Below are 14,719 nucleotides of genomic sequence, written 5' to 3'. Positions count from 1 at the left end.
GATAATTTGGCTCACTTGCTCCCTCCTCTCATTTGACACATAAGGAAACTAAAGCCCTAAGTGGGTGACTTCTGGTGGTTTTGTTTTCCTAACTTAACTATTCTTGTTAATTAGGTGCTAAAGGTCAGTTTCTGTATTGCTGAGGAACTGCAACTGCTGTTAAAACTCTATGAAGCTGGCATCCTGCGGCAAAGACCACATCACCCTTCCCTGGTTACAGTTCTTTCCTTTCCTTCACTAGATGAGGAAATTAAGGCTTGGGGATGTGAGGTAAACTTGCCCAAGGCTATAGAGTCAATTGGTGGTAGAGCCAGGACTCATAACTTCTAGTTCAGGGATCCTTCCCTGAAACCACACCTATTACTAGGTGTGTGCTAGGTATATGTAGTTATTTTCTTCCTCCTCCAAGTTTTAAATGCAAATATACAGAATGTATTTATTTTTGCACAATATACACAGTAATCATATATAATAACTGTCTAATTCCCTTTTAAATAAACTAGCTGAAAAGGCTGTTGTACTTTAGAACTGTCATTTTTGGCATACAAGGAAGGCATCCTGTGTTTAATAGTGTGTATTTCCAGTTACCACACAGTGTTCATTTAATTTTGAACAACTGTTCAATAACAGGACTTACATCCTCAATGGATATTTTATAGTTTCCAGCATGTGACAAGTTTTCCATTTTGATTCTGAACTGTCTAAGGTCATAACCTGTCACAGTTCTGAAAGGGACAAATTATTCCCTCCCCTCCCTTCTAGGTGACCCTAAAAGCACCCCTCAGTCCAACCCAGGAATGACTTAATTTTAAGGTTAATTTTAGACAGCGGCTAATGAACCAGCCTAATGAAGGTTTACATCACAAAGCCACAATATTCCTGGCAATGACAAAAATCAGAGAAGCATACAGTCCAATGATGCATTGAGCAATAGTTAAGTAAGAAATAGAATTTACAAAGGCCAGCATAGTTTGGGGCTCCTGGTTTTGGGGAAACTAACAAACAGAACATGACTTCAGTCATCAGTATGTGAGATAAGGACAAACACAAGGGTTGCTAGAATACTTCTGGTATGAGAAATTATACCTATGGACTTAGTAATTTCAGCTAGTTGCTTACATGTTTCTCCTCCTCCTGGGAAAAGAGGTCTGGTCTAACCAACTATCATCAATAGGAATTTGTATTTTTTTAGGAGGGTAGGGAAAATTTGTTGCTGATAGAGGCCTCTATTCTCTCTTTTTGGGAACAAAGGGTGAGGAGTCAAGGAAGAGGAGAGTTAAGATGGGAAGGGAAGAGTAGTAAAAGTTTGGTGAGATCCATGCAAATTTATGGGAATTGTTTTTTTTTTTTTTTTTTAGCAGAACTGCTTAAGTGGATCTTTGATTTCATGGCTGTAGATGTTCCCTCTAATTATGAGGACTGCAATAGATCCATGCCTGTCCATCCTGGGCTACTCCTGTCTCTGTGCTCCTATGTGTGACACAAGGAGTCTACCCAATGTCCTGAGTCCCTTCCTTATTTTTTTTTTTGACATTGCAAGGATACCAGTGGAACACAATGGTTATCTGTTGTTCCCCATTCTTGCCACATGACTAGCCCAATTTTTTCACACTTACACATTTCTTTGGTGACATCCTTTCTTTGGTTCTTCCAAGTAGTTACTTATTTGTTGCATGTTACAGCCTGCTCACACCTACTAAGAACTTCTACGTTGCCCTATGAGTGATATTAATTTTCAGTTATTTGGTACAGTGGTAGAATATTAGTATTAAAAAGATACACCTTTTTTTTCCCCTGGGAGAAATCTGGAGTCATTAAAGGAACTTTGAAATTTTTCAAGGGAAATCTAGCTCATTCCACTCTTCCCATTTAAGTCTGGGACCATTTGCATTACTGGCCCAACATGTGTTTGTAAGTAAGCAGGGGACAACAGGCATTTCATTGAACAAGTATATTTCTCTTCTTTCAGGTGGGAAGAACAACAAAATACAAAAACCTTTGTAACAAAAAGGCATAGTCAAGCAAAAAAAAATTCTTGAACTGACCGAGTTAAAAAAATTTCTCCTTCTGCATTCTGGGTCTATTACCTCTGTCAGGTGGCAGCCAGCATGTTTCATCATCATCAGTAATCTGGTCTTTCAAAGTTCTTTCTCTTTACAATAGTTGTTGTTATATAACTTGGTCTCCTGGTTCTGCTTACTTCACTCTTCATCAGTTCAGAGGTTTTCCTAGGTTTCTCTGAAATTATCCCTTTAGTCGTTTTATAGCACAATTGTATTCCTCTACATTCATGTGCCATAATTTGTTCAGTCAATGCTCAACTGACAGGTACCCTTTAGCTCTCAATTCTTTGCCACCACAATATCAACATTTTCCTTTTTTTGGTCAACTTTGCCAATTTGATGGGTGTGAGACAGAACCTTAGAACTGCTTTAATTTGCATTTCTATAATTATTAGTGATCTGGAACACTTTATATGGCATTGATAGCTTGGATTTCTTCCTTAGAAAATTGCCTATTCATATTCTTTGACCATTTATCAATTGAGGAATAGCTATTATTATTCTTAAAAAATTTAATTGGTTCCTTATATATCTTGGAAATTTGATCCTTATCAGAGAAATTTGTGAAGAAAGGTTGAGTGATCACCCTTATTCAGAAGATTCTGCAGTATTTCAGAGCTTGATACAATAAACACAATGTCACCTACAAACTGGAGCTTTTGGAGGATTTCACCATGTCTATGGAATCACTCAAACTTTGACTCTGCGCTCTATCTCCCCCAACACAGTGGCAAACACCTTTGGTGAACATTTCTGCCTGTTTTATACCTGGTCTGATGGTGATTAGAGATCAATGAACCATATTCTCTCTGTTTTTATATTTCTCAAGGAATATTATGTAACTTTGATGTATGCATAGGAGATACCTTGTTTGAAGAGAGGTTTAAGGTAGTGTCTGCTCTATAGTTTCCTATTGGAAACTATCAATTTTTTTAAAATAAAAAAATAGTCAAAGGGATCCTGTATTCCCTACATCTTTTAGACAATTGTGTGATAGAAAAGATATGGTCTACCATGGAGTATCACTTGCAAGAGCCTTCAAGAATGCTCATCATTGTGTATACCATTCCCAAAAGTTTACGTCAACAGAAAAGGCAGATATGTAGGTCAGTAGTTTTTGGTGCTTTCTTGGTTGACTTTTTAGGAGATTAATAAGGTCTGACATCCCCTCTTCCCCACATTTTTAGTATCTCCTTTCTTCAGATATCCCACAAATCAATCCTTTGACAAAGATCCACAACTTTGTCTTCACAACTATTTCACCTCCAGCATAGATCTCTAGGTAAACTTGGCCTAAACTTGCTGCTTTCTCCATCTTGTTCTCCTTAGTATTATTTCTCCCTCATCTTTAAGCACAGTCAAGATTGTGATACAGAGCCAGGTGTGGTGGCTCCTCTTTGATAGTGAAAAGACTTTTATAAATCTCTTCCAACTTTTAACTATTTGTTCTCTTTATTCTAGTTTCATCCTTAAATACCACTGGGATGCCACTTTGATTTAAAAACATTATTTCCGCCCCCCTTAAAAAAAGCCTCTTTCTGCACCTGAATATATTACCCCTCTGTCAGATGGTGGGTAGCATGCATCATCATTACTGTCCTGGAATCATGGATGGTGATTGCAATGATCATAATTCTTCCATCTTTAAAAGCTGTTTGTCTTTAAAATGTTATTACTGTATAACTTGGATCTCCTGATTCTGCTTACTTTACTCTTCATTAGTTCATACATGTCTTCCTGGCTTTCTCTGAAACTATCTCAAGTAATTTTTTTACAGCACAATAGTATTTCATTACATTCATATATTATAATTTGTTCAGTCATTCCCTAATTAAATGGTATCTCTTTAGTCTCTGGTTCTTTGACACCACAAGAAAGAACCTCTTTCTTTGATCTCTTTGGGTTATAGGCCTAGTATCAATATTGTTGGGTCAAAGGGTATGCACAGTTTAGTAACTTTTTGGGCATGGTTCCAAATTGCTTTCCAGAGTGACTTGACAGTTTCATAACTCCATCAACCTTGCTCAATGTGTCTGATCCTATTTCTTTGCTTTTCTTTTTTCCCTTCCCCCCATTAATGTTCCTTTTAGGATCAGGAAGTTTCTTTTGATTTCAATTATGCCCTCCCTGATATTTTATCTTCCCTCAACTCCTTGTCCCCACTTGTTTCCCTGTTGAGTATGAAATATTTTATAACTCTATGTGTTCAATCCTCCTTTGTCAGTTTCAGATAAGTGGTTCATCTGATGTCTACTCCTTCTGCACCTTCCTACACTGAGGAAATATGCTCTTCTCATACACTCCAAATATTAGAAATAGCAAGTTCATTGCTCATTTCTATGCCAATGTATCCCTTTTACCCTCCCTTCTGCAAAACCTCAAAACAGAACCAATCCACCCTCTGGATTTCTGCTTTCTTTTTTTTAACTCCCTCAACACACTTCGACAACATTAAGATTCTGAAGGCCACCTGCTTCTTCTTCCCTATTAGAATGTTAGCACCACATCATCATAAAGTTTCTTCTAACTGTCCATTACCTTTCTAGATTTCTATGGATTCTTCTGTTTGTATTTTAGAACCTCTATTCAACTCTAGTCTTTTTCCACAGAAACACTTGAAAGTCCTCTATTCCATTAAAAATTTATTCATACTGCACACTGCTGCCCAACCTCCCTTCTCCACAGTCATACACTCAGTTCTGCAGGGTGAAGTAGTCTTAGTTGTAGGCCCCCTTCTTTGGTCTTTTGTATTTTAAGATCTTCTCTAATTTAGAGTAGAAACTGTCAGGTCTGTGTGATCCTGACTCTAGTTCCTTGTACCTGAACTGCTTCTTTTAGGAGACTTGCCATAATTTTTTTTCTTTGATGTAGGAGCTCTGGATTTTTGCTCTGACATTCCTGGAACTTTTTCTTTTGGGGTTCTTTTCAGTGGATTCTAGTTTCACCTTGCTCCTTAGTTTTATGGATAATTTTTCAGGTGGTTTCTTGAAATCTAGTGCCCAGGATTTAAAAAAAAATCATTTTTAGAGAGCCTAATGATTCTTAAATTCTCTCTCCTTGACTTATTTTCCAGGTGAATTCTTTTTGATATCAGATACCTTACATTTTCTTCTATTTTTTCAATCTTTTGATTTTGTCCTAATATTTCTGTTTCGTGATACAACTGATATCTATGTGGTCTATTCTGGTTTTCAGGGAGTCCATTTCATTATTCACCACTTTCTCTTTATCCTCCCTTCCAATTCTTTCCTTTGAAGTTTTTTAAAAAAAATCTTTCTTCATTTTCCCCCCTAGATATTCATGAAGAAGCTCCTTCTGCCAAAGAAGACCATCACATGTTCTGCAACTTAAGGTTTTAGAGTTGCCTGAAGCAGAGTCTTAGAAGTGGGATGGGACTTGAATCTAGGTCTTCCTGTATCAAGATAGGTTCTTTATCCACTAAGCGCTGTTGCCTCTCATTCATATCAAAAATATAAACATGTATTTCAAAGCTAAATACTTGTCTAAGTTATTTTGGAGTTATTCAAATCCTTGGTTCCTCCTGGCTGCAGCAGACCTATTATCCATAGAGATTTGACTAAAATTGATTTAAATGGCTAGGAACTATTTCATTTAAGTTAAAGTTAAGTATACTTTTCTTTCTAATAATTTAGAATTAGGAACAGAATATATCTTTTATAACTAAAAGAACCTAACACATTGTAGTTCTGAAAAAAAGACATGACCAAGAGAATTGGGAACAGACAGATTTTATACATATACACACTTTGTCTAAGTTATGTGACCTTGAACACAAGAACTGAATTATAAAGGCACACCTATGAAACAGTGTCAATAGCATACAATGCTCTTCATTCAGCAAAGAATTTTAATGACAGAAGTAGCAACATTTTGCTTTCTCTTTGTACACTGTGGTTAGGAAACTATTTGTTGAAAATATGTAATGTTAGTAGTTGAATGTTTGGATTGTATATGAAAAGCAAAAAGACTTCCATAGAATGTTACAGAATTTATTATACTGAGATTATATTTTATCAATGTTAAATTTGCCTTTTCTAAAGTTCTTTTATAACCAGTTACATATCCTACACAAATCGTTTGGCAACATCATGGACAATGGATGAATCTCAGTCTGCTCAGGGAAGTTCAATAGCAGTCACAGCACTTCCTTGGGCCACCTAAGGTGTATGCTTCTTTCACTGTGAACAGCTAACAAGTTTGTTAGAAAGGAACCTCTAAATAACAACTCTCTTTACAGGAGAATTATATTAGGGAGCATGGTGTGGCAAAAAGAACACTGGACTAGAAGACAGAATACCCGAGTTTTAGTTCTTGGTAAGTTGCTTCCCTTCTGAGCATGTTTCTCGCTCATTTTTTATAAAGTCTCTGTGTATGGGGAGTTGGATTAGATGATCTCTAACGTCTTTTTCAGTTCTAAGATTCTATGATTTTATATGTTGGAGTACCTGAAGAGACATCTTTTGAAAGTCTCATAATTTAAAAAAAATTATTATTGTTTAGAGTTCAAAGCTTGGAGTTTAGCCCTTGAGCTTGGTAGTTTGATTCTGGATAGCTGTACAACATATACAGTGAAATTTTCATCTAACAGAAAGATGATCACCCATCTACTCTTATTCTAGCTAGTATGTATCATCAGAGAAGTAGTGAATGGCTTAAGTCTGACTTAAGCAGAAAAGTTCCGTGTACACAGCTTTATCCCTCCAAGTAAGAGGGAACAGTTTTAAATGTTTCTACAATCCAATTTTACACTGATAGAAATTAGATACTTCAGTTTTACTTTTGTACATAATTAAGTAGTAAAGACTTTAGTTAAAATTTTAAAACTTCAAGATTCTAAAGTGGGTAACTTATGAAGAAGGTAATAAATAACCACACAGAAATCCATTTTATGAAGCTTCTCCCCTGAGTTGGTTCCATTAAGGCTATCTGGCCATTAAATGCGGTTTTTAACCAGTTACTAATTAAATTTATGTTTTATTTTGAGAACTTCTCTTGAATCTTTTTGTAATGTTCTGTGTGAGTTTTTTCCAATTACTAGCAATCTGGATTTAGAAACTATAAGAGGAGACACTCACAAGGGGTATTCAAAATTATATACTGTAGAAGTATCTAGATTATTAACTCCAAATTTATAAACATTTTGTTACATACGCCCCCCCTCCCCTAAAGATGCGGGCGTGCGCGCGCACACACACACACACACACACAATGCTCTAATACCAAAGTCTGGGAGAAAAACAGAATGATACAGCAGAAAGAGCACTGGCTCTGGAGCCAGAGGACTTGGGTTCAAATCCTGTCTCTGAAACTTCCCACCTGTCTGACTTGAGGCAAGTCACTTCACTTCCCTGGACATTGGTTTCTTCATGAGTAAAATGAGATGGTGGGAATAAGGTTTCTCTCCTCTTTGGATTTACAATCTGGGAAGATACTTCCAATGACTGCTTATAGGGAGGAGTCTTAAGGCTGGAAAAATGCTTCATTTGAAAAAAAGTAATAATTGACTTTTGCTCAATAAAACTTTGCAAATCTTAATTGATGAGGGGAGAATGATACGCAGGATAAAAGCCAATGGACTTGAATAAGAGAGCATCCTTTTCTTATCTCTATCTAGAAAAACCACTTGACACCATTGCCCCATTCTTTCCTCTTTTATTCCAATCTCTGATGAAAAGGTACACATTCTCCTTGCCAAGACAATCCCCAGTAATATGTGACTTTAATCCCATCCTCTCACATCCCCTTCAGCAGACTGCCCCATAATTATTCCCTTCTCACCACCCCCCAGCTTCTTATCTTCAATCTCTATTTGTCCTCCTGCTGCCTACAAAGACACCCAAGTTTCCTTGATCCTTTAAAACCCCACACCTGACCCTACCATCTTCTGTTGTATCATCTCTCCTGTGGGCAGCTAGGTAGAGTAGTAGAGAAAGTGCTAGACCTACCGTCAGGAAGACCTGGGATCAAATTCTGTCTTAAGACACTTATTAGCAGCATGATCCCAAGAAAGTCATTTAACCTCTTTGGGCCTCAGTTTCCTTATCTATAAAATGAGGGGGATGGACTTGATGACTATTAATGTCCCTCTCTCTTTTACAACCATACTCTTGGAAAAGGCTTTAGTCTCTGTTTGCTGCCATTTCCTCCACTTTTCAAACTTTTGCAATGTAGCTTCTAACTTCAATGAGACTGCTCTCAAGTTGCCAATGATTTCTTTTTTTTTTTTTTTTGCAGGGGGGAAGGCAGGGCAATTGGGGTTAAGTGACTTGCCCAAGGTCACATAGCTAGTAAATGTGTCAAGTGTCTGAGAACAGATTTGAACTCAGGTCCTCCTGACTCCAGGGCCAGTGCTCTACTCACTGTGCCACCTAGCTGCCCCCAATGTTCTTAATAGCTAGATCTGGTGGTTGTTTCTCATTCCTTATCTTCCTTGAGCTCTATGTAACATTTCATATTGCTGACCACCCTTTCATCTCTGGTTTTTTAATGACACTGCTTTCTCTTGGTTTTCCCTCCTTGTCAGTCTTCTATGTTGGATAACGTTCCATATCCTGACCCCTTACTGTGGGTGTACCCCAAGGCTCTGTCCTGGTTCTTCTTTTTATACTCTTTCAGTAATCTCATCAGTTCTCATGAATTTAATTAGCATCTTTGTGCAGATGACTCCCAGAGCTAAACATCTAGACTGGTTCTCTCTCCTGGATTATCGAAGTTGGAAGAGCAGTGGCTCTAAAGTCAGAAGTCTTGGGTTCAAAACCTACCTTTAACACTTAGTACCTGTATGGCCTTTGGCAAGTCACTTGACTTCCCTGGGCTTTGGTTTTCTCATCTGTAAAATCAGGGGATTGGTCTCTGAGGTCCTTTCCAACTCTAGATAGATGATCCTATGATCCCACAACACCAGTTTCCAGCTGGACAGATGTTCTATAAGCATCTCAAACTTAACATGTCCAAAACACAACTATCTTTTTCCATAAACATTCCTCTCTTTACTGTTTCTATTGAAGGCATCAACACCTTTCCAGTCACATAGGTTCACAACTTGAGTCATCCTCAAGCTCCTTATTCTCCCTTACCCCAAATCCAATCAGTTGCCAGCTTTCCTCTAATTTACCTTCATGACAGCTCTTGAATCAATCCCCTTCTCTCTGTTAACATGGCAACCATCATAGTTAAGACTTTCAATCACCTCTTGATTAGAATATTACAAGAGCCTCCTAAATGGTCTTTCCGTCTCAAGTGTCTCCCTTCTCCAATCATCCTCTACAATGAGGCCAAAGTGATTTTCCTAAAGCACAAGTCTGGCTATGTCACTCCAACTCTCCAATTCCAGTGGCTATTTCTAGGGTAAAAAATGACAAACTCCTCTGGCTTTTAAAGCCCTTCACAACCTGGTTGTAACCTACCTTTCCAGCTTTATACATTACTCCCCCTTTACACTCTCTATGATCCAACCAAATGGGCTTTCTTGCAGTTCTTCACACTCCATCTCTTGTCTTTGTGCCTTTGAACAGGCTGTCCACATTTGTAATGCACTCCTCCTAGACTTTGCCCTCTAGAGTTTCTAGTATCCTTTGAAATTCAGCTCATCCTCCAAAGAAGTATGACGAAACATTAAAGACAAAGACAAATAGACACGAAAAAAAAAGAAATTTTTAAAAAATCCTTGTTTCAAAGAAAATGAAGAAACCTATAAAAATTCAGCTTGTTATTTTTAAAGCCTCCTGGCATAATAAAAATGAAATCTTTATCTAGGAGATAAAATTTTTGTTAGGAGAATAAGAACTCGGATGATTCATTCATTTACTCAATGGTATAACTACAATGATCGATTCCAGACTAAAGTCAAGCATCAAATTAATAAAAGTTATATCCAATGCCTAGTTTACATTAATAATAATTTCAATACACTTGCTATTTTCATATCTTAAAAACATCTAGGGAGAGAACTCTGAGGAATGATAGCTACTATTTGAACCTCTAAAGCAGTATCAGTATGAGCCATGTATCACTTTGAGAAAATCATATTTTTAAAAATCCAAATGTATAATAAGTAAATTAGGCCATGATTATCCTGTCTTCTTTCCCTATCCTTTCAGAACAAATGATTTAATTAATAGATAACCTTTCAGGACACACTGCAAATTGACAACTGTAAGCCTACAATAGTTTTTCTATACATAAAGCATGATTTTAGTATGGAGATCAAATAATCTTGTCTAATGCAAAAACGACCTTTAAACATGATATAACGATAGTTTCTTGAGGCCTCATACTCTGCTAATGCAGTGTCTGTACTAGCCACAAGGGCTGGCAATGATTTTATACAAAAGAATTTTGAAAAATATAGTGTTTTAAACACATGACAACATTAAAACTCAACTTTCTTAAGACCCTTGTTATTATAGACAGAACAGGTATGTTTTCTGGAGATAACTTTCCTAGACCACATCAGAAGATCTGATAAAATAAACTGAACAAGCACTTTTATGCTGGATATCTTTGCCTGACAGGCCCAGGAAAATCACTAGGTAGTTATAATTACACTTTGGACTAACTTGTGTTGTTTCATTCTGGTTAAGAAACTTATAATTTTACAATCAAAAAAGTCTTTTCTGTTAATTTTGTTAAAAAAAAACCTACTCTTGTTTTGACAAGAGTATCAGACTCTGCTGTGAGTGATTTATAAATCCAACATCTTATAATCATTAGCTAAAGAACTCTCTCTCTCCTCCCTATCCCATTTAAAGAAATTCACTAACATTTAGAAAATGCTATTGTAAAAAGAATCAATTATTTTACTTCTGCAAGAAGGCCTTTTCTAGTCCTCCTGAATTTTAGTGCTTTCCCTCTGAGACTTTCTCCAATTTATCTTGTACAATATCTTGTTTCTACTTAGTTATTTGCACAATTAGACTGGGGTTCCTTGAGAGCAGGGGCTTTTTCTCTTTGTTTTTCTTTGTATCCCCACTACTTAGCACAATGCCTGCCTGACGCTGAATAGGCACTATAATGCTTGTTGCTCTGATTTGACATAGAGATTTCTTTACTATTATAAAGCATCAGATGACAGCCTTTATAAGGCTCTCCCTAAATAACTCATTGGGTAGAACTAGCTATACATAGCTACACCAAATTCATCTTTTGAAATCTGTAGTTTCACTCATTTTGAAGAGCCTGCTCAACTCAGTTTATTTTCCTCTAGAATTAAAAATGCACACACATGTGATAGTTTTCAAGCAACATAAGTAAATACTTACATCTACCTGCTTAAAAAACTAAGATTTTTCTATTTAACATAAATTAGGAATTTAACATAACAAACTAAAATTAACAAGATAGGCTTCTGAAGGCTCTCTTAAAAAATCTGAAATTAATTTGCTTTCAAGGAAGCATCTTTGGGGCGTCTTGGCTGATAATCCAAGTGGGGTTTGAATTAATATTCATTGCCTGGGAAAAGAACTGTTAAGTAGAACTTTTCATATCTCCAAGCAAGCACTACTTCAAATATAAAGCTATTTTCTGAAGACAAAATAGCCATCAAGGTCATGAAAACAATTCATAAAAAAACGCTCACGGTTAGTCTGCTTTAAAGAACCTAAAAACAAATCTCAGCAGCAGGACCCAATTTGCAAACACTACAGTTTTTCTATGTGAGATATGCCTAAGCATCTTTCCCCGCCGATAAAAGGGTCAGAAGATGCTGTCAGGAAATGAAGGAGGGCAGGTAAGGCATCAGCACTGGAGCAATGGCCCAACACTTGTTCATGAGGGGAAAGCACAAATCGGGAAGGGGGGGAAAACAGCAAAAGCAGAAGCCTGGATACGCTGCAAAAAAAAAAAAAAAAAAAAAAAAGTAATCTACACACTGTCATGTGTGTTTACTGAAACGGAAGAGGAACCATAAAGAAAGGTAAGTAAGTTAGATGCTGGAAGGAGTCTTTGGAAGGAGCTGTGGGGAGCGGGGTGCTCGGGTCGAGGGGTGCAGAGCTCCGCAGCAGCATCCAGGCGAGCACAGAGACCCCAAAGAAGGGCTCGACTGTTCTCCCACCTGCCAGAGCATCCTCCCAGCGTCCCCCACCTCGGCCCCTCCGCAGGGGCGCTTCCCGCCCCAACCTGCCCGCAGGATTCTCACCTTTGCCGCTGGACCTCCAAGGTGAAGCCAGTGCTAGTCTGCGTGGGGCTGAGGAGCCCCTGCGGGGTTGGGGGGCCGCCCTTGCCCCCCAGTCCGGTCATGCCCGCGGCGGCGGCGGCCCCGGCGGCGGCGGAGGGGGGCGCGGTGAGCGGGGCGGGCGAGCCCAGTTGACCCCCGAGCAGCAGCAGCTGGGGCAGGAAGACGCCGCCTCGGACGCCCGGGGGCTCGGCTTCGCCGCGGACCGGCGGCAGGGGACTGTCTTTGGGCAGCTGCAAGAGCAGGGCCGGGGCTGGGGGAGGCCCGTTGGGGGCCCCGGGACGGGACGGCCCGACGGCGGAGGGAGGCAGCGGGTGCCCGGCGGGGGCCTCGCCGGCCGCCGCCCCCTGCCCGGCCGCGCTCTCATCTTGAGTCGGAGGCGGGGGCTTCTCGCCGCCAGGGAAGAGGCTGGGGGGCCGGCCATCCAACGAGATGTTGTTGAGGAAGAAAAGGGCGGCCTGTCGGCGCCGGGAGTCGCCCCGCTTCCTCAGCTGCGGCGGGTGGCGGGGCGCCGGATGCTCCCTGGGGGTTGGCGGGGTCGGTGGAGGCTTGGAGGACGAGCCGGTGCCGGTGGCGGCGGCGGCGGCGGAGGCAGAGGCGGCTGAAGAAGAGCCACCCGCCGCAGCCGCAGCCATTCTCTAAATGAGCCGCAGCGGCCCCAGCCGGCCGGAGTGGTCGGGTCGGGAACGCGCACGCCCATCTCCCATTGGTCACGGCGCTTGGGCATGCAAATAAGAGGATCTTTTGAGGCACTCTATTGGGTATCCTGGCTCGGGGGGGCGGGCCAGGCCTTTCTCCAGGGAATGCTCCTCTGGGTCCTAGAGGCTACTGAGATTGAGTCTTGAGGGAGCGGCTGGGCTGCCCGACTGTCTCCCCCGCGGGGACAGATGAGCGGCCAAGTGGCAAGGCGGGTTGGGAGGGCGCCAAGACGCCCTGCGCCTCCCGCGTAGTGTGTTTGAATCCAGGCCTGGGGAGGGGTGCGGACACCGGAGTCGCTGCTGATGCTCCGCTCTGGGGGGAGATGGGAGCTTTGGCTCACTTCGTAGGCTGCAGGTGGGATAGCCCTTTGTTGTTGAGGACTGGGGAAAGAGCGGGTTCGATCTCGCTCTTCCTTTCTTTGCTTCTCCCACACTGGGCTCGAGGAGTCGGGACTGCTGGTCTGGAGCTGGAGCTGACCTTGTGAAGGGGAAGGAAGCTAGCGCTTTTTTGTTTACAGAAGACAAAGGAACTACTACACATTCTTTATAATGCTGTCTTTATTACTATTGTTACTAATAAATCAGTAGTGATAATGACGATGATATTGCACTATATCACTATTATCCATGTAAGAGTTCGCATTTATAGAATGCTAGAGATCACCTTGCTTCAATTTCTTCATCTTAAGGACAGAGGAGGACCCTGAGTTCCAAAGATAGATAAGTGACTTGACCAAGGTCACACCAAGAGGGAAAGTTAGGTGGCTCAGTGGATAGAGCTCTGAGCCAGGAAGACCTGAGTTCAAATTCGAACACCTTGTTGTGAGGATCAAACAAGATATTATTTGCAAGTACCTGGCATGTAGTAGGTGCTTTATGAAAATATACACATACAGACATATATGTGCATACACACAGACACACACACTTGGAAGCTCAGTGTTGTATGATAACTGCACCAGAGCCTAGAGGTACTGCTGCCTTCCAGTGAGGTTCCAGTATTGCACCATATATATGCCTGCATGTATATGTGTGTACTTACATATATGCACGTATACATACATACACACATATGTATATATGGAAGAATGTGAATAAGAAAGCACAGACGTGTTCACTCAAGATATTCGATATCTTGAAATATATATATGTATAAACTGGCTCTATGAAGGGGAAGGGAGTATATACACACACATGTGTGTGCATATCTATATCTGTATCTATATTCTACACTGGCTGTATGAAGAGGAAGGAAATATACACACATATAATATAATTTTTAATATATATATATATAAATTTAAAATTATATTATATAGTTCTATTTGACCTTCATATAGCTAGTTTAGAGGCAGAACTGGGAGCAGAACCCATACCTTAGACTCTTGAGTCCATTATACCCCATTACTTTTGTCATAAGGTGTGTTGCTTTGGACTCTTATCCTCACTGGTTTCACTTATGGAAGTAGCAGAGGGCCCTCGCCATGAGGCTACGTTGAGTGGCTAGCACTATCTCTAGAAGGGTTTCTAGGTTCCAGTGCAATTTTTATTATATAACATTTAGCTTCCAAGTTCTTAAATGGCTTATTTCCAGTGAGTAAAGGGAACCTTAATGCAGTTGTCCTGACTTCCCTGTTCTTCTCAAATCTCCTGCCTGTTGTGGTCCAGCAGACCTCAAGGTCCAGATCTCAGATTATCAAGAGACAAACAGGACTGGGCTCCCCTGAGAGCCCATGAAAGTGAGTATTTTAATATATTCCATTAAC

At 40.2% G+C, this 14,719-nt stretch overlaps 1 protein-coding gene across 2 annotated transcripts in view; it reads right to left on the bottom strand.

The window, feature by feature from the left end:
• Window positions 1–12,890, bottom strand: part of CABLES2 (Cdk5 and Abl enzyme substrate 2) — a 44,510-nt gene extending 31,620 nt beyond the window's left edge. Inside the window, exon 1 of one of the 2 annotated variants that reach the window (XM_036752120.1) lies at window positions 12,220–12,890. In XM_036752120.1, the coding sequence (XP_036608015.1) occupies window positions 12,220–12,890 (671 nt within the window). The remainder of the gene's footprint in view (window positions 1–12,219) is intronic. The other variant, XM_036752121.1, reaches the window with a different exon arrangement.
• Between the last annotated feature and the right edge of the window lie 1,829 nt (window positions 12,891–14,719).

This window comes from Trichosurus vulpecula, chromosome 3 (assembly GCF_011100635.1).
Source record: "Trichosurus vulpecula isolate mTriVul1 chromosome 3, mTriVul1.pri, whole genome shotgun sequence".
Lineage (NCBI taxonomy): Eukaryota > Metazoa > Chordata > Mammalia > Diprotodontia > Phalangeridae > Trichosurus > Trichosurus vulpecula.
Note: the sequence above shows the minus strand (reverse complement) of the source record. Positions and strands in the feature narration are given on the sequence as shown.